Source organism: Molothrus aeneus, chromosome 1, assembly GCF_037042795.1.
Source record: "Molothrus aeneus isolate 106 chromosome 1, BPBGC_Maene_1.0, whole genome shotgun sequence".
NCBI lineage: Eukaryota > Metazoa > Chordata > Aves > Passeriformes > Icteridae > Molothrus > Molothrus aeneus.
In genome coordinates this window covers 20,229,841-20,250,048 of record NC_089646.1, presented here as the reverse complement: position 1 = coordinate 20,250,048, position 20,208 = coordinate 20,229,841, and the positions used below count along the sequence as shown (strand labels likewise).

The window sequence follows — 20,208 nt, the reverse complement described above, 5'->3', positions numbered from 1 at the left end:
ACTTATCAATCTTTTGAGGCTTTAATGCATGGTCATCGTTTTGCTCTGCGTTTAATTAATTTTTCTATTTCCTTTGGCACTCCAAACACAGGTGAATTACAGAGAATCACTCACCTGAGCCAGCAACTTGAGAGCTGGAATTCTCACCAAAATTTCAAAAAAAATTTAAAATTAGAAAGTATTATGTGCATTATTATAAACATTAAAAAGTATCTTATAATTTTCGTATACTGACACAGCATTTATCTTTGAGACCTTGCAGAAGTATACTTTTATTTATATAGGAAGAAATTCCTATGGATTTAGGATTTCTATTGCTTCTAATAAAATTAATATTGTTGTGTGGTAATCTGTTGTACTGGGGGACAAAAATAATGACTGTTCAGATTTTAATTCAATGGTGTTTTTTAATTATCCATCTCTTCCTTTTACCAAGTTAACTTAGTTTACTAAGTGGACTTAGTTAGCCTTTTGTAATGATAGGGTATAATTTTAATAATACATTTCAGTCGAATACAGCTTTGAGAAACTGCTATTCCAGAGCAGCTTCCTATGAAATGCTGGTATTCTTACTCATAAAGGCATCCAATTGGATGAATATTATAGATATCCTTATGTTTTATAAGCTTAAAAGTGCTTTTATTTTAATCTCTATTATTGGTTAGCTGGAATATCTTATGGTTGGTCTCAAGCACCACAAGACTTCTATAGCTGCCAAAGTGAAAGATAATACTGCAATGTAGGTTGTGTATCAGTGATCCACCAATGATGGTAAAATTAATTTCTTTTTAGGGGAGCCCACACATTTTACATGTTTTATTCCTAACTGCACACTTGTTAAAGTTACTTGTTATATAATTAAATATGCACTATAATATCTACATTAGTAGCTTCAGATGCAAGAGAGCTACTTTCTTCACATTCAGGTGTTCTCTTAAAGTTTCATAAATATTCCAAATTACCCAAAATTTCTTTTTGATGATAGTTATTCCCATGGAACATCAGAAGCATTGTGTGTGGGGCCCATACATGAGTGACCCATTCTCCTTCAAAAATGGTGAATAAATAAGATTGGAAAAAGCAAATAGTTCTGCTGCATAGACCTCTGCAAATCAACGAACCTCTCCCACACATGGTACGGGGGGTGTATGAATAAAGCTGTTGAGTTAAAGTAGTCAATATCTCATATTTAATAGGGCTGAAATTCAGTTAACTGGGCTATCTGGTGGACTTGTGTAATTGCTAAGTTTTTTTAGTTATCCAGATGTATCCGTTCCTTGTGGATCTATCATGGTAAGTTTAAGATGCGGATCACGTCTGCTATCTGAAGCAGGGTATATATAAGCAGCCAAATTCAGCCATATTTCAGAAGATTTTAATGAGAAGTGAGGGAATTTGTAAAGTAGTATTTTTTAATTTAAATAGATAACTGAATAAAATGGAATAAGAAAAATAGATTATTACAGAGCTACAAAAATTCTAGCAGTAGGGAAGAGTGGATGCTAAGTCTCTGGTGTCCACCAAGGAGAACCACAAAGGGAGAATAAAAGCAGCTCTCATATATGAGAGGAGACTGTGAAGCAAGAAATAATAAAGATGGTGAAATGGGTAGAAATGAAAACCAGGGAGAAATATGAAGTCTTTGCAGGAAGGTTTCCACTTAGGGACTGTGGATTTTAATAATTTGAAAGGAATAATTATTTTAATGTATTTCTGAATATTACCACAATTCTTCATTGCCATAATAACATAGCACAGTGATTAACTGCAGGGAAGAATTAAAAAAATTAGCATAGCTGCAAATTAAAATTAATAACAAAATTATCCCCAGATACAGTAATTTCTTAGTATGTTACTTTTTTCTTTTTTTTTTTTAATCTGTAGAAATTTAATAATGACTGGTGGATAGGACGATTGGTAAAAGAAGGCTGTGAAATCGGATTCATACCAAGCCCAGTCAAACTAGAAAACATGAGGCTGCAGCATGAACAAAAGGCAAAACAAGGAAAATTCTACTCCAGGTAACAAGAAGAAATCATTAATCCTAGCAACATTGTCTGTGACACAACTTGGAAATTGATGCTGTGTATCAGTCATATATATGCTTAGTTATTGTTAGTGGCAGCTACAAATATTTCTGATCAATGAAGAAATTAATATATAATGAATTATATTAATTATATAATATATAACATTATTTAAAATATATTGTTAATTAATGAGCTTATTAGTATCATTGCTGTTTGGGAGAAAAGTAGCTACTTAGTTTGGCAATCTGTGGTGGCCTACCACTGAAATTGTTTCTTCCTCTTTTTGTAAAATAATTGCTAATATACATTACAGTAAGTGCATTTAATATGTGCTAGTAATTTTTTTTACTTAAAATTGATTTATCTAAATTCTTTAACATTTTTTAATTGTTTTGATGATCTTCCTCTTTCTAAAGACATTTTAAGCTCATTTTAGAAATTACAGAAAATGTTAAGATGAGTTTACTGGTAAGCCAAAGCCAGTGCCTGTTAGTTAGCTTGTAGGGAAAAAATAGTCTTGTCAAATTCATTGCCTACAATCACAGCTTTTAAGAGCACTACATTTTATGATGGAAGTTTCATGTCAAGTAATTTGTTATCTCTGACTGCAGCCATCATTCCATAAGAAAAATGACTATTTCTAGATATTCTGAACAATACTACAAGATAGAACAATGTCACCTTTACTCTAAAATTCTTAATAAAGTAGTTTTCTAGCAACACCTGTGGAAGCAAATTGTTTCCCTTTGAGTATAAAGGAAACAAATATTCCCAGTGTATTTGAGTGGGATGGACCTGGAATTGAGCTAGGAACCATTTGGGAAGCCAGAAATGCTTTCCTATCTCCATAGGAAGGGCAGCAGTGTTTGTAGAGCATGTCTAGAGTAGGACACCATGACTGGGCAGGGCTCAGCTGCATTCACCAGCTGTGGAATGCCCTTCCCATAAGCATGCCGTCCTCAGCAGAAGGATGCTGAATTCCTTATTCCTCTAGTGACTCTTCTGGGACAGCCAGATGTGTCCCAGGGATTCGGTTCTTTTCCAAATCATAGAGGCTTCCAGTTTCCAGAGATTCTCACTGAAGATAACATTGTCCTACACCACAAATGCATTAACTTAGTGCTTATTAATATTTCAAGATAAAGAAAGTGGAAACTAGTACTATCACATGAATTATTTGAAGACTGAAATAAGCTTTTGTACATTTTTTTCAGAGCTTTTCTCATTATGGTAACTGAAATAAAAAAGACTAGAACCATTGTTTCATTTTCACAACTTGGATAGGTTTTCACAAAGCAAAACTTGACAAAAACCTTAGACTGCTTCAACTTTGTTTGAGAGACTTTTTTTCTTAGGTGCTATATTGTATTGAGAAAGCAAAAGAATTTGCATGTTAATTAAATTGAAAAGATGATAGACACAGTCTCATCTTAATTAGCAATTTATCAGTAACTCCTCAGCTAAGGAGAGATATGCTCACTGGCTTAAGAATTACTCTTATTAATGGGTAGTAATATTAATTCATGTATAGCAGTAGCCATATTATTTACTGAATTGTATTAAGATCCTGTGGAAGTCAGAGCAGCAGAAAGAATTACACAGCAGCACAGAAAGTATGATTGATGTTTGCAGTTCCTCAGGTCTCAAAATGTACACACATTTTGTGGGAGATGTATATTTTATACCTCTGCCAGAAATACTGTTTGTCTCACAGCTAGCACCTCATTTAGAAGGCAGATCATAAATAAACTAGATTAAATATTGAGAAAGCTACAGAACTTCAAACTAATGTATTACTTTACTCCAGTAAATCAGGAGGAAACTCTTCATCCAGTTTGGGTGACATCGTTCCTAGTTCCAGAAAATCGACGCCTCCATCATCTGGTGAGTAGGTTGTGAACCCTTTGGTAAATAGACCCATGAACCTAATCTGTGTAAAATGCATGTACCTTTAGACCTCTTCTCCTTATTCCCCATTCTTCTTAGGTAAAACCTGAGTGATGTGTTTCCAGATAAGGCTCGTTTGGGGTTGTTTGAAGTAATGGAGTCAATACCAGCAAGTCCAGACAATGATAGAGCTGTTAATGCACAAAATTCCCTCTTTGCTTTTACCACAGAGTTTTGTAGCAAAGACATCATAGATCTGTGAGACTACATTACAGTAGGATAGTGGAAGGTTTGGTCTGGTCTGAGCACTCCTACTGAACAATAAATACTTTCTTGTACAGGAGAAAAAGCAGCAATAAAAATAGAAGTTCCTGAGAGGTTTCTGCAGTAGCATCATGAAAGCATTATTTTAAAACATCAGGAACATTTAGTTTCGCAATTCTGATCATGATGATGTGCTTCACAGAATTCTAGGATGCTGGATATTTTTTGCCTTTGACGAATTTTTCAAAAATACTTTTTTTTTACTTAGAGCATCAACATACAGATTTAACTTTAGATTTAACTTGAATCCAAATTCAAGTGATATAAAGCAAATAGGTGGCAAGCTGGGGGAGGATGCTGGCATTAGCTCCATTAAAAAAACACAGCAAAAGATCACAAAAAAAAATTAATTGAATTCAGCTGTTGTGTTGCTGGATGTTTTATCTTCTCATATGTATGGTAAATACCTAGAAACAGAAAATATTAATGAGTGTTGCTAGTGCCATTTTTACTAGGGCAAAGACATGGATCTTCCAATTATATTCATTTATGTGGAGTCTGGTCTACAGAGCAGGCATCTTAAAATGAGCCTGAAGATTTTAAAGTATTTACTTGGTAATTTAAAAGGGAGACAGAGAAATTAAATCATGTTTTTGTAGTAGCTTGATTTAGTTCAAGCAATTTAAAAATGTATCTGTCTTGTGAAACCATGCATTTATTAGAAACAAGCAACTTTATTGCGATTGCAGTTTGTTTGTAAATATTCCACTTCAGTTTAACTTCTCTTTTATTTCAAAAATATTGTATTCACTTACTAATGTATGTCTGTAACAAGTGTGTAGAACACATCTTAATCTTTTTTTTTTGGATGCCTTTAAATTGACGTGTTTATTGTTAAGGCCAACTTTTTCAACACCGGCATTTTTGTAGTAAAATTGTCCATCGATTCAACCCATGTTGTAATTTTATAGGTAGAGCATCTGAAATGCTGTGTTATTATTTGCTATCAAAAACAAAAACAGATCAGTACATGTATTTCCAGAATGTTGCACAGAATTTAGAGTTAAGAACACAGGTATCATTCACCTGCATTACCAGCTGACTGATTGCTACCCCTCCTCTAATTTTCATTGCATTGAGTCGTTTCTTCAGACATTGTGATTCAAGAAACATGGTTTTCTGGAGAAATAAGGAAATCTGTTAAAGTTTATTCAGTTACAGTGAAGCTTTGGAAAATATGTAGGGATAATGCACATTAACTTATTCTGTGATAGCAAGATTTTGAGTCTATAATAATTTTTTTTTATGATGTCTTAAGAAAGGTGAAGGAGGCATAGTTTGTGACTAAAACAAGAATTCAAGTGACTCTGAAACACAATTCAATTATTATTCCCACACCTCCTCTCTTTGAAAGTATAATCAATTACAAATACACCAATTATTTAATAAATTGAAGAATACTAACTGAATAAGTTAGTTTCATTTTTTGCTTTGAGTCAGGGATGGCTTTTTTCAATATAAAACAGTGCCACTGAAAAACCAAACCAAAACAAACACACAAACAAGATGAAGAACCAGTGAAAAACAATTGAAAGAGAGGCTAATATCCATTTAAATAGTCAATATTGATATAGTAAAAAATCCATACAGTCCTGTTAGGCCACCAAACTGGTAAGAATTATGCTGAAAATGACTGAAAAGATCCCAATGAACTAAAGATATTTAACAGTAAAAGAACTGTCACAGGAGATGTTCCATAGTATGAAGACTTAGAATGAAAAAAGGAGATACTGTTAACTAGCTGATCAAATTCTGCATTTCTTTCTTACAGGAAAAGCTTAAGGTAACTGATTTTTCTTTACTGACAATTTTGGTTGAACATAGTACCAAAGGAGTTTTAATATGTCTTATTGTGAGTGATTTACAGTATCTGCGCTGGCCTGTATTCAAGAAAAGATAATATGTTATTTTTATACTTATGAAGAGGATGAAGGAACAGTGTTGCTAGAAGAAAATGTTACATGATTTCTGTGTCTGTTCTTAGGAGCAGGATTATAGAAACTGGATGCGGATCTACTTATGGGGTTTTTCCTGGGAAGGACAGACTCAAAGGCACAGTAACTCAGGGAGTGTCAGGCATAAAGGCATTAGATCTGTGGATAATTCACATGGGAAAATGTACTTTATGAGATCACTGCCTCAAGTATCTGTTACATCAGTAGTTGCACGTAGGCTTGGCAGAAATATTTATTTGTTACATAATTTAATAGCACATGCCACTGTATTAGTTGATGTCCCACTCATGAATCAGACGAAATCAGGTCACTAAGATGGTTTCATAATAGTTTGCAATGATTAATTAAGGGTTTGGATAAAGTCAATGCAAACTATTCTGCTTACAGATCTGTTTAGGGTTAGCCTCAGTTTGACATCAGGGCATGGCAAGATAAGTGTATGTCACCAGAGGGAGTGGAGAGAGGTGGGTAATGTCTTCACACATGAGGGTGGTGATGTATGACTGCATATGGTTCACTTTTGGGCATCTGCTTGCTTTCTGAAGACAAGTTTAAACCACTACTTAAGATCAGGATTATTGTTGTAAATGAGAAAGGTTTTATTTGGTTTTGTTTCGTTTTACCTGTCGTTGGCAGGTATCTGTTCTACTCAGCATTCAGGATAATATGGCTTTGTGTTTTGAAAGTGTATTTATTGCTGTGAGGATTCCTGTTGAAACTGTTATTACTTACTTGCTAAAAGCCACATAATTTGTGGTTATGGTATAAGTATTTTTGGTTATGTATTCTTTTGGGGTAGAGATTGAACAGCAATGGTTTATTGTATTCAGTTCCATTTTACCCTGCCTACATCCTGACTCTTTACTCAGATCCACGTCTCAGAGCTAAGCTGGGATAAATTTCCTTTCTTCTGCTATCCATTCTTTTTAGTTTTCCCTATTAGTAGATCTATGTTTAATTATTCCTAATAAATGTATCTTATGAGTACAATTCATTTTTATTTAAAAGAATAAAAATGCAATTGTAGTCCATCCCTAGATAAATGTAGATAACATTATACCAATATCTGGCTGATTTTGTCATCAGAAGTGATTTTTCTTCTAATTCTTCATTTCCCATAGACACAGTAGTGACATTTCAAATTTCAATTGATGATACCCATTTGCATTTAGTGTTCATTGCTATAAAATAATCCAAATGTTATTGACCAAGTTCTTTTGTTTACATTGGTGGAAGTATTATCCATTCAAGTGAATATTTTGGATTTACACTGGTGTAACAAGAATGAACTTGGCCATTGGTCTATTTTGTAAATGTTGCAGTAACTGTTACAGATCGCCTTCTGTCTTCGAATCCTAAAGTACTGCACCTTTAAATTTTTCCCTTTGTTTTATTGTGGTTTTTTTCCTCATGGTCAACTTCATTTATTTATTTATTTATTTATTTATTTATTTATTTATTTATTTATTTATTACTCTGGACCATTTTATTCCTCTTTACCTGTAATTTCCTTTTTAACCTATCTTTACTTTCCCTGTCATCTGATAATTCTGAATTGTTTGTCTGTATATAGCTGTAGACATAGATGCCACTGGCTTAGATGCAGAAGAAAATGATATTCCAGCAAACCATCGCTCCCCCAAACCCAGTGCAAACAGTGTAACATCACCCCACTCCAAAGAGAAAAGAATGCCCTTCTTTAAGAAGGTAACACCAACTTCCAAGCTCCCATCTGTCCACCTGCTCACCTGCACTGCGTCGCATTTCTAGTCCTGTTAACTGTCTGCGTCCTTTGACAAGCCAATAACATGCATGCTTTGTTGTTCTTTGTTTCTTTTCCATGCTGCTGTAGCTAAGCAGAAGCAGAAATCGGTAAGTTTATATCGACATCGCCTGTGTTTATCCTGCCACTGGCATCATTAGCATTATAACTCCAGATTAACAATGCAGCTATTCTAGAATTAATGATGAAGAGATGTATTGAGCTGATAGTGGATTCATTACAGGAAAAGAGGCAGAAGTTCTGTGTGTCTGTGAAACTCTGCTACATACTTATCCTTTTTGATGGAATAAAAGGACACACTTAGAAGGCCTTCTAAAATGTTTGAGAAAATTATTTTTAGCATTGTAATGCACCTCTCTAGTGCATGTTTATTCTTTCTATATCTTTCTCAATTTTTTTTTCTCAGTCTGTTGAAATCATTATTGGAATCTATCAGACACTCAGTTTGGACTTTGGAAACAAATTGTCAAGTTCATTCTATTTTTAATTTAGTCTATACTTCTAATTCACTAGGTGCAGTCTGCAAGTGCACAAGACCAATGGAAAACCTCAGACTTGTTTTGACAGTTTACTTCAGGTTTTTCCTGTTGTCATGTATAAATTATCAGCCAAATGTTCTTGCCATCCATCAGTGAGACTTTTTTAGTATCCCAGCTATTGGAAGTGGTACTGGTGGTTCCCAGGAGAGCCAATGTCTCTCCATAGATAACCTAGATAACTACAGAATTATGCAATTGGCATCCTGTTGCAAAAAGCTGCAATAGATTTCTAGGGCCTTTGCTGGAAGAAGTTAGCAAGACATTAGGTAGCAGCCAAACTATGTAGTGAAATGCCACATTTTGACTGTTTTGTTTTAAAATCTGTAGTCTTCATAGCTCTCATTCATTTGGTTTTAACCACTCACTTAAATCTGCAGGTAATAACTGACTGTTATAGTGCTTAAGCAGTGCCAAGTGACATTGTTGTCCCTGCTGTGGATGCTCTTGTGTTTAATAAGTAGATCTTTGTTTCTGTCTCTCTTTTCTTGAACTCTTTTACATAGTATTGAATCCTTCTCATTTCCAAAGTCACAACTCTTGGCTTTAGTTTGGTCTGTTAAGCCTGGTGTAGAAATCAACAGCGGGTTCTTGCTTCTGAGTAATTTCTTACTTAATCATATTTTTGATTGGATAATACATGCTGGCATGTATTGGATGCTGTCTGCATAAGCATCTTTCAAAGCTGCAGTTTCCAGATGAACCACCTTAGACCTGGATGAGGGTTAGTCCCACATCTTTCTTTGACTCTGTGGTGCCTCTTTTCTTCCATATCAGAATCATTACTAGTGTTAGTAGGGTTTTTAATACTGACTTTTACACTATGTACTGGATGGCCATCCCAAAGTAATCTGCATAGTCAAACCACTGAGTAAAAGCCATATGTTCAAACCTGCCAGTTTTTATTCTGAGTTCATATTTGAACTTGAATCTGCAGTGAAAGCTGTAAAGTTCAGTGCCAGTCTCTTAGAAAATATTTGATTCTCTACTGCTAAATTAATGAACTTTAATGCTTCCATTAGATAACTTCTACTCAACTTTCTGCTGACAGTTTCATTATTTCAAGCTGTAAAATTTAGAGAAAAAAAATGCCCATTGCAACAGAACAGAATTTAAAAATACCCCATATTCCATCAAATAAGGTAATTTCTGTGCTTGCCCTGGTTGTCAAATAGCTGGTTAACTTCTAGCATGAATGCCTTTGGTTAAGTCAGCCATATTAAGACAAAGATCTTTTACATCAGGGCACTCATGCTAAAAGCACTTGCACAACTGTAATGAATTTTTCTTCGAATCTTTCTCAAATATGCTTATCAGATTATTAAAAATGTTTGCAAGAACAGTGGAGGACTGCTTTTGGATACAGGCCCAGCCTAATTGCAGGGGTTTGCTTTGAAACATGTTGAGTCAGATTCTGTGCTGTGAAAAATAAATTCATTTCACATGCTTATGATGCCTTGGGCACTGGTCTTCATTCTCATGTTATTAATTAGCTTTTGAAACAACAGGTAACAAAAAATAAATTACATTGAGGGACATTCACAAAAATATTTTCTGTGTTTTAGACTGCTTTAGACTGCTGCTTGTGTAGCATTGTGTGCTGTCACTGTATAAATGTCTGTCTTTGTGGGTTTGTGTTTTGGAATGTATATACTTATTTTAATGTTATTGCGAAACACCTTGGGATACATTGAGTTCTGGAACAATGCACAATGTCTGTATTCTGTGGTCTTGACTGATGTATTTGTACTATGTAAGCATTTGAAAAATAGATCTGGCATTTCTTTCTCTGTAACACCCACACATTTCTGGGTTTGGATTTCAATCTTTTATTCCCAATATAAAGATAAACCAAAACTTTCCTTATGAACAAAAACCTCTTTTTGATTAGACCCCATTCATGGTGATATATATTGAACAGCCACTTACTAAAAAAGAAAAAATACCAAACTTAACATTTTACTTCTTTTTATATTGTATTGTGATAACAATATAAAATTTTTGCAACCCTTAAAAGGAGGCAATCTATTTTATCTTTGTATGCTAGAATACTTTTTTAGAAATTGTGCATGATACATCAGTTGGTATTTTGGTAAATATGGTACTACCAGAATCCATTCTTGGGTGGTGACAAGAACTTCCCAAAGTGGAAGAAATGCTATCCCAAGCTCTGCTTATGATAATTTTCTAGAAATACTAACTTGATCAGTCATTATTTTTATTTAATTTGTAATTGAATTGTGGGTGCTAATGCAAACGTCAGACTGAATGCTGCCATGGGAATTTGCAGTGATGTCACAATGTTTTTTCAAGCAGTGGGCAAATCTGAACATTTAAAAAGAAAAGGTTCATTATGCATTTCTCATCCCCTTTTATTTTTCTCTTTCATAATTTCCTATATAAAATTTCTGTTGAAAACAGATGTCACAGCTGTAGAATTAACCATTTCAATTCATTAGTTGTTGGAAATGACCTTTTCAATTTACCAGTTAGGAATTATGCAGTGAGAAACGTGCATGACCAAGAATAAGAGTTTTTAACTATCCAAAGTATATATGAAAACAGTAGGAAACCCTAAAGTCAAAGAAAAGTTTTTTTCAAAATAAATCCCTGAACCTCTTATGTCCTTATCTTGTGCTACCAGTTCCTGGGAAAAGTTAATGAATCTGAGATTCCTGTGACATTACTGGAAATTCAGAATTCCTAATACTTAGAGTGTTTAACACTTTGTCTAGGTGTTGTGATGCTGAAAACTTTTTCTGTTTTGCAGACAGAGCACATCCCTCCCTATGATGTAGTGCCTTCTATGCGACCAGTAGTTTTAGTGGGGCCTTCTCTGAAGGGATATGAGGTAACTGATTGTTGTAAATAGTTTCATTTTTTACAAAATACTGTGCTTCATTTGTATTTGATAATTTATAACATAGGCAAACATCAGCTATCCTACTGAATAGCTGCTCATTTTTATTTTACTTCATCTCAGAATTGAGATTAAGAATAAATTCCATTACAATCCCATTGTTTGGATACAAGATTTATTGTCAGCTTTATTCTATAATATTCTTAGCATTTAATATTACGAATTTCCTATGCAATTATTAATTTGTTGGTTTTTTTCCTTCTAGGTAACAGATATGATGCAAAAAGCATTATTTGATTTTTTAAAACATAGATTCGAAGGGCGGTAAGTACTTTGCAATGCAAATATACTTCAGGTTCCATGTGGGTATTACAAGGTTTTTCAGAAATTATAACATTGGACAAAATTAGAAATGACAGCTAATTCCTTGATCAGTGGACTATAAGTGTGGATTGGAAGTTTCCCTGACAGAGCATGGAGAGGCTGTGTTGCAGTGGGAAGTGTTCTGGGGCATATATTTGTTGAGAGTGGAAAAAAGGATGTCTTCTTCTTGAGGACTGTGACATTCATGCTCCAAATTGCTAGATATTTATCTACAGATTAAAAAGTAATTTTAAATATTTTTCAAGTGATATCTCATCAATGCTTCCTACGTTTTGAGCAAACTGGCCAGAGCCACGTTTCCTCCTCAACTCTACTTCCTCACTTGACATCCAACTCAGAAAGAGTGGTGTAGGATTCAGACTATCTGGTGTATGGGATTGTCAAACTTTTGATCCCTCAAGATAGGAGCTTGGTGTGACAGTAGTTGTGGGCTCTATAGTGGGAAGTTTCAAAAGGAGTGGGATGAGGGGGAAGAGCAGGGCCCTACCTTGCTGAAATACGCTCACCCTCGGCAGCACACCGGCTGCACTCGCTGGGTTCTGATCCAAGTGGTTGCAGCACACTCCACTGTAACACAATGGGATTTGTATTGGAGCCTTCAGGTATTACTGTGGTACAGATGTCAAATGATAGTGGCATGATGTCAAATGATAGTCTGTCTCTAAAAGCAGTGCTGTGGTCTATAACTCCAACATCACAGACCCATGGAGCGGAGACATCAGATGCATTCTCCAACATGGTTATATTGGTATTGGATCAAGCTCCAGATTGATATGTCCTAATGGGTTGACTTTGGGAGGAAAAATTGTGAAAACAGGAAGATGTTATAATAAAATCTGTAATTTCAAGGAATGTTCTATTTAGTTTGTAAGTGGTCAGATCCATAACACTATTTTGTGTGTTCTGATGCTGTCAAAACTTTGAAGAGGAAGCTTGAGGTTTTTTTTTCAATAGCTTCAGTTCTTTAAAATACCACACATTGTGGTTTAAGCTGGTGGATTTTCTCAGTCAGAATAATGATGTCAATACCTAATTTAGTAAATACTAAAGTAATTTACTAATTGCTTTAGTAAATTAGTCAGAATTGTCAAACCCTAGATAACACACCTTCAGAATTGGAAGTTAACAAAACATTTATTGCAAGCAGAAGAAAATTACTGCATCTTTATATCTTTAAATATTTTAGAGCATGTCAGATTTTCAGTTGTAGATCCAACTGTGGCAGGGTGAATCCACAAATACTCCAAAAAAATTGTGTCTATAGTAGCAGATTTGAAGCATCCCAAACTTCAGTAGCCATTGGAATCATTACTTAAGGTCCTGAACAGATTTACACCAGAAATTCTCAGGTTCATGCTACTGCTTTGTGCTGCCATACTGTTGTCCCTGCTCTCGTTGCAATTGTTTTGCAAGATTAACATAAACACTCTTTGTTTTGAGAGCAGACTTGGTCTTCCTGATGTGACGTTTCTCAAAGATGTGAAAATGTCCTCAGAAAGATGGTAAAAAGTCTTAAAATTAAAAATAGTATTTTTCCTAGACAGACTGATAAATCTGGCGTTGTTCAGTATACCATCATTTCATTTTTAAAGGCAAAAATTTACTATTGCCTGTAGGAAGAAAGACTGGCAGAAAAGAATCCAAATCAACTCAAAAAACCAAAAAGCTGTAAAAGTTTGTGCAATCCTTCCATTAGCAAATAAAGAAAACTAATAAGTATCCCAATATACATGTTTGATTTAATTTTAAGACAAGTGGCATTATCTGTGAGGAGCTGTGCCAGAAATCACCATCTTTGATTATGCTTTTAGCTTAAGTTCAATCACCCCTAGATTTCCAAAATTATATTACTAATCAGTATTGTGCACATAATTCTGGTTTTTCATATTAACTTCTGGCTCTGTGACATTTTTTAGATAAGTGCATACACATGTCGAGTTCATTGGGAAATGGCCTATTGGATTACATTTCAGATGAACAAACAGCATCTGACTGTGCTTGCTAGAGAGGAGCCCCCCACTTAGCAAATCTATTTCCTCTTTTAAATTGCAAGTAAAATCCTACAAGGAAGAACAGGGAATATCATCAGTCCGATTTAACTCTCAGCACTGGAAAAATGTGACCTCTAAACCTCATTCGACCAGAGAGTTTGAAAAAGAACTTAAGGGGGCATTTTGACCCTGTAAAGCAAAATATACCAAGGTAACTGTTTTCCTAGGAAGAAGAATATTCAGAAGATTATGCAGCAGTGCAAACAACTGAAAGTAACCACTTCTTTCTTGGTTTATCTTTTCTCATAAACACAAAACTGAGCTTGCCAGATAGTCAACCTAGGCTTTTCAAGTATGTGCTTCTCCAAGTAACAGTTCCTATTTTTAGGCGCTAGCATTTCATTGCTAGCATGAATTTTTCTGGAAATTTATGGGTAGCTCTTGCACTCTGTTAGAAAAACACATTCTAGTAAGCTGAACAATAAAAAACCCAAACCAAAACAAGCAAAAAACCCCTTAATTATATTGCTGGACTCATTTCCCTAATAAGCCTTACCTTTACCATTTAATTCTGCATATCCCTACATGTCTTACAGGTATGGCTAAAGTAAGCCAGGTTGTCATTCAGTATATTCTTTTCATTCAAGAAGTCGGGGAAAGGAGAAACCAGCCTGTTCATACTGGGGATACTGGTGAAATGTCAGACCCTCACCAGTCCTGGAGACCCCAGGGAAGTCCCATCTTTTGCAGCAATCCCTGACCTCCTCCTGCCTCCCCTCTCCCTAGGCATGTGTAGGAGAGTGACTTATCAGTGGTTATTGTAGCAATATTAAGTTAGATAAAGTTTTTTCTCTGTTCACATTGGGTGAAGCATACTGTGCTGCTGAGAACTTATTTTCTTGTAGTCTTAGCCATCTTCTAGTGTTAAACGAGACTTCTCCCCACATCCCTGAAAGCTAAATAACGCTCAGTGCTATTTTGCTGTATTTATTTTGCAGTATATCAATTACACGAGTCACAGCAGACATCTCGCTTGCCAAACGCTCAGTGTTAAACAATCCCAGCAAGCACGCGATCATAGAGCGCTCTAACACCAGATCAAGCCTAGGTAAGTACCTGCAGTGAAGCTGTCTACAAATTGCCTGTGAAGTATGCTACTCTCCTTCCATATGTGTAAGCTAAAAATAGCCTTCTCTCTGCTGTGGGAAAATCACAGTTCCCATAATTCAGAAATCCTGGCACTAGAAATCGTTTTAAAATCGCTGTCAGGTAAACTTCCAATAGTGCTGATTTTGGTTTATTCTGTTTGTGCTCAGTTTTCATGTTTCACTGTTGGCCTCAGTGGGGAGAGGCAGCCATCCATATAAAATCTGAAGACATGTTCTTCTGGTTAAATACTTGGAATTATATGAATATTATTTATACTTTGCATGATTTTTAATGAGATTACTAGTAGTGATAGCTACTGACATGAAGCCTGAGAAAAATTATTGAAGTACACATTTTATGCATTTTTTATCAGTTTTAACTAATTGTAAGGTTGGTACAAAAAAAGGAAGGATGCAAAAAGGGAGATTTTTAAAAAAATTGTATAGCTACATTCATAGCCAAAATATCTGTCATCTTACGTGAGTCTTTTTGTACTGAAGCTTGTCCAATTGTATCAATAATTAAACATTTATTAGGAAAAAAAAAAGCTTAGCTGGGTAGTTGTAATTGAATGTAGCCATTTACAGTACAGGTGGCTGCCCTTGAACTTCCCATCGCAAGGTGTCCTTAGAGTCAGGAGGAAAAGGTGATCATTTTGGAGTCTTAATTCCTGACTGCCTTTGCCTTTCCTCTAGAGTGAGCTGTATCCAGGACTCTGCTGCTGTCACTGGTGCATTCCCTGTGTAGAGACACCTGGAAATAGCCAAGAGGTCTCAGGGAAGGTTCCCTGTCCATGGCAGGGGGCTAGAGCTAGATGACCTATAAGGTCCCTTCCAATACAAACCATTCTATGATTCTGAGATGAATCCTGCCAGGAGTCTACATCTACATACTTGTGTAAGGCTTGACTGAGATACGGGACAAAATCCCATAAATCCCATAAGTCCTGCTCAAGTCCCCCGTCAAATACCAAAAAAAGGGGAACTTGCTACATCCCAGGTGAATACTCAGTCGTGTTTCTGCCTTTACAGAGCTGCAGGTTCCTCTTAGTAGCCTTTGACAGAGATTGGTTTCCCCTGAACACAGCATTGCATCTTGAAAAATTTTAAATTTTGTGAAACAAGAAAGTAGTTTCATTCATCCTATTAAATAAGTTCTTATCACTTATGCAACAAAAAAATTTCCAACACCTGAACTGTGACTGAATATTTAACATTTGCCTAGTATAGTAATACTTTTTAGAATAAGCTTGTCCACCTTAAAAAATTTTACTTCCCTTTCTTGAAAGTTTGTTTGGTAAAACCTTTGCTTTCAGCTATATGGAGGCTGTGAATTTTTTCTTGAAAGTAGTCTGTAGCTTCCAAGTGTGTCTTAAGTGTTTTCAAATATGAAAATACAATGTACTGTAACAACATAATTAATATCTTTACACACAAGAATATTCTTCTGTGTGAATTTCAGTCTTGTCATCAAAGACTGTTTAATAATCTAATGAAAAGATGAAGTGTCACTTATTTTGACTAGGACTGAAAACTGGTAATAAGTATGAAGGCTAACTAGTCATGGAACAGAATCATGATGATTAAGCCTCATCAGCAAAGCTTATGCAATTTTGCAATACTCTAGAAATATGTGCAGCAGTGAAAGCATATCATTAATTTCTCATATATGTGAAACACCTATCACAAAATTCTATACAGGAAAAAAAATCAATAAAAATTAAATGTTGCCCAATCTTGTACACCTTTACCTCATGTAGAACTGTACTCTTGAGAGCATCAACATTTTTTCTTTGTGTCAAGGTGCTTTTTTAGATGGAGGTATTTAAAATGGGAGTTCTGACAGAGCCTCAGTTTGGGACACCCAAAACATGACAATGTTTATATATATATATGCAAATATGTGGATAGATAGGTAGATGTGTCTCTGCAGTTTTTGTAAGAGGCCTGTTATTAACTAAGATTTCCTGCTACATATCAGGTTTTCAGTTGCATATAATTGTTCTAAAAATTAACTGATTTATAAAATAACTTTGAAGACCTTTGACCAGAGCAACCGGGTCATTCTAGCGTGAAGTTAGGGAAAAAATTAATTTTACGTATGCAAAAATATTCTCAAACCCTTTTCTTTCAGAAACTGTAATACTTCCATTGTTTTAGTAATCTAACAGGGTTTTGAAATTTGGTAGTGAATTGAAGAAAATTTCAGTTACGTATTTCTGGGCAATTTCATGAAACTAATGAGAAAACTTGACCAAATTATTAGAAGCTGCTTTTAACACATGCCAAGTTTTACATCTGAATTGATTGAAGACTCAGCTTTCCTTGGGAAGGAAATGCTGAGCAGAACCTGCTCCCAGCAGGCTGAGTCAGGGCAGCCAAGCAGCAGTGAGGTGAAAAGATGCTCATCTTTCAATTTGCAGTCCCTCCTTTGCTGTGCAGCATGGAGAATGGAATAAAAAGTCATTTACTTGAAAGATGTTCACCTGGAGGAATAAATGGCAGGCCAGGCTAAGGCAGGAAGGCAAGTAGTGAAAATCCACTATGGAAAAAGTTGGACATATGGAGAAGGAGTTGGGATAGTCAAACCCACTGATAAAGCACCTCCAGGTCAGTGGTCTAGGCATGGGATAAACCATGGGAGGACAGAAATCAGACAGGAAGTCAGGGAGGGAAGTGATGTGGCAGCAGTGTTGGGAGGAAAACTGAGATAAAATAAGCTGGAGTCAGAAAAGGTAACTGCTTTTGTAAGACAGTGGAAAACTCTTGCAGAAGGCAAAAGAAAAAAGTACAAGGCATGTTACAGCCTGTTCCCTTGCCTATCTGCAATGTACCTCAAGGCAGAAATAAGAGTCAGAATCAAAAAACATCATTGTAGTCTGCTGGTAGGTGACAACACACCACTGCTGTGAGTATTTAGTTGGCTGAAGTAGAAGAGGTGAGTGGCAATATCACTATATAGTGGATTTTTTTTTCAGTTTGCGTGATGAATTTGCTATAAGTCAACAAAATATCCTATTAAAAGAATATTACTAGTTTTACAAATTCAAGCAGTGCAAAATAAAGGTTAGGAAGTGATAATAAGAAGGCTAACTGTGCAGCATTTTAATATCTTTAGGTTATATATTCTGTGATCCAGTCTTTGATCAAATATTTACATACTACCTTTCCACCAGTCCTCTGTCTTAATATTCTTGATAAATGTATAAGACAGGGTGGAGAATTGGAAGCAATGCAATTGCCCCAGTGCAATAGTGGCTTTTGCTGTTTCTGATACAGAACTGCTGCACAGTACTGGATTAGTTATTCACAGACTTTATGAAGATGGCTATTTTTCCCCAGTGTTCTTTGCATGCTTCAAGCATCTTCTGTAGAAAGACTGAGTGTTGTAGCTGAAACAGAAGTTCAAGCTTTGGACCTGTCAAATAATAGTGTATACCATCAAAACCAGCATGTTGCATGGTAATGGACTGCCTCTATCCCCCTGGAGAAGGGGGATAGAAAACAGGCAGTCCTTTATGTAGTACTGGAGCTCCTCTTGGGAGCTTGTAAAATGTCAACCTTGTGGATCTTCATTCCCCAGAAGTTCTCTTATTTTAGGCTCTACTCTTTGCAGACATTTAACTGGGGAGGAATTCTTTTCATTCCCAGCCTAGCTCAAAGAATTTTTTCCTTCTCTCAGATCAGTACTGATACTCTGTACTGACAGTACAGAGCAGCATCAGGAGTGTCCTGAGTCTTAGTACTGACTTCTAAAAGAAGCTTCAAGGTTATGTTCCATTTTGGAAGAAAGAATCCCCAGGAATCAGGATTTCCTACATTTCTATTCTGAATATAATTTTTACTGGTAATTACTCTGAAGAATCAGACACTACATTTCTGAAAATTAATCCCCCCGAATTATTCATAAATTGTGATTATTCTCTATAATTCAGTTTTCTCTTTGGAATATACGAATAATTCCAGCTTCTCACCTAACTGGGATGTTTCAAAGGGAAAAATCTTTTTTTCTGCATATACCACCAAAGTAAGCTCCACAAAATAGCCTATAAATATTTTATGCATTCTGTTTTCAGAGAAAGATTAGAGCCACGTGTTCTAAATGAGATGTGAAACATGTATTTGACAATGAAGAGAAAGTAAATTATTCAGTGGCTTCTTATCAGTTGTCAGTGTATGGAGTTGCATACTGAATGAGAGAGCAGCCCTAAAGAAACAGCTATATTGTATGTTCCTGAATGTGCTCTCTTGGAATACAGATCACAAAAGATTTGGTTTAGGAGAGATATTTTGGCATTTCATATTTTATCAGCATTATCTTTGCAGCCAATAGTATTCTGTACTACTACAAGTCTTATAGACCCATCATTAAATCAGGACTCACATCACATTAGTTCTTTTCTAGTATCTGCTGCAGATCTGCTTAGAGTCCTGGAAAAAGATTTTTTTCTCTACCTACATTTTCCCTTCTATAAAATGACAATTAATACGGTCTTTTTCCCAAATCACTGAGGGGGGAAAGAAAAAAACCCTAGAATTTCAGCAAATACTAAATTCTAAATTTGTGCTGGTTTTTTGTTTTGTTTTGTTTCGTTTTGTTTGTTTGTTTGTTTTTGTCGAGACTATCTACAATGACTTAGTTCTGGCCTAGTTATTTAAAACTGGTATTTATCACAAAAAATTTTTGTTCTCGTTAAGGAAAAACAGTATTTGTTTTGGTTTGTTGTGGTTTGCTCTGAAATGGCTTCCTGGCTGCACAACTGTGAGCTATGAGATGTGGGGAGATGAGTTGCTCTCTTCTCTCTCCTCCTTGAACAGTCATTGGCACGTGGACAGAGATATACGTGGTTTATTACTATATCTGGTACAACTTAAAAATGCCTTTATGCAAATACATATATACATATTTGCTGTGTGTGTATATATATATATATATATATATATATATATATATATATATATATATACACACATATTTAGAACTGCTTTTTGTTAATCTAAATTCCTTCTTCCTACCAGAATCAATGAAAAGCTATTTTTTTACTCATCAAACTTTGTGTAGTGGTACCTCATGCAGCCAGGCCACTGATCTACCCCTCATTTATGATCACGTTTGTGAGCACCAGTTGTAACTGCAGCAGAGAAGGCTATTTCTTAGACTTCTGAAAATATTTTATTGTTTTTTTATATTTTAATAAGTGTTCCATTAATTAATTAAGTTAGTAAAAAGGTTCTGTGCTTGATATATTAATACCAAATACTTTTCTCTGGAAAATAAATGTACCTCTTTTGGAGAACTCTTGCCTTATC

The 20,208-nt window shown here is 35.4% G+C and overlaps 1 protein-coding gene across 9 annotated transcripts in view; it reads left to right on the top strand.

Moving 5' to 3' along the window:
* CACNB2 (calcium voltage-gated channel auxiliary subunit beta 2) overlaps positions 1-20,208 on the top strand; it is a 246,285-nt gene that overhangs the window by 202,344 nt on the left and 23,733 nt on the right. For 6 of the 9 annotated variants that reach the window (XM_066552467.1, XM_066552474.1, XM_066552512.1 and 3 more), the window contains 6 exons: positions 1,885-2,021; positions 3,838-3,914; positions 7,770-7,903; positions 11,286-11,366; positions 11,641-11,699; positions 14,749-14,858. In XM_066552467.1, the coding sequence (XP_066408564.1) occupies positions 1,885-2,021; positions 3,838-3,914; positions 7,770-7,903; positions 11,286-11,366; positions 11,641-11,699; positions 14,749-14,858 (598 nt within the window). Of the gene's footprint in view, positions 1-1,884; positions 2,022-3,837; positions 3,915-7,769; positions 7,904-8,048; positions 8,069-11,285; positions 11,367-11,640; positions 11,700-14,748; positions 14,859-20,208 lie in introns of all 9 variants that reach the window. The other 3 variants (XM_066552481.1, XM_066552490.1, XM_066552526.1) reach the window with 1 other exon arrangement.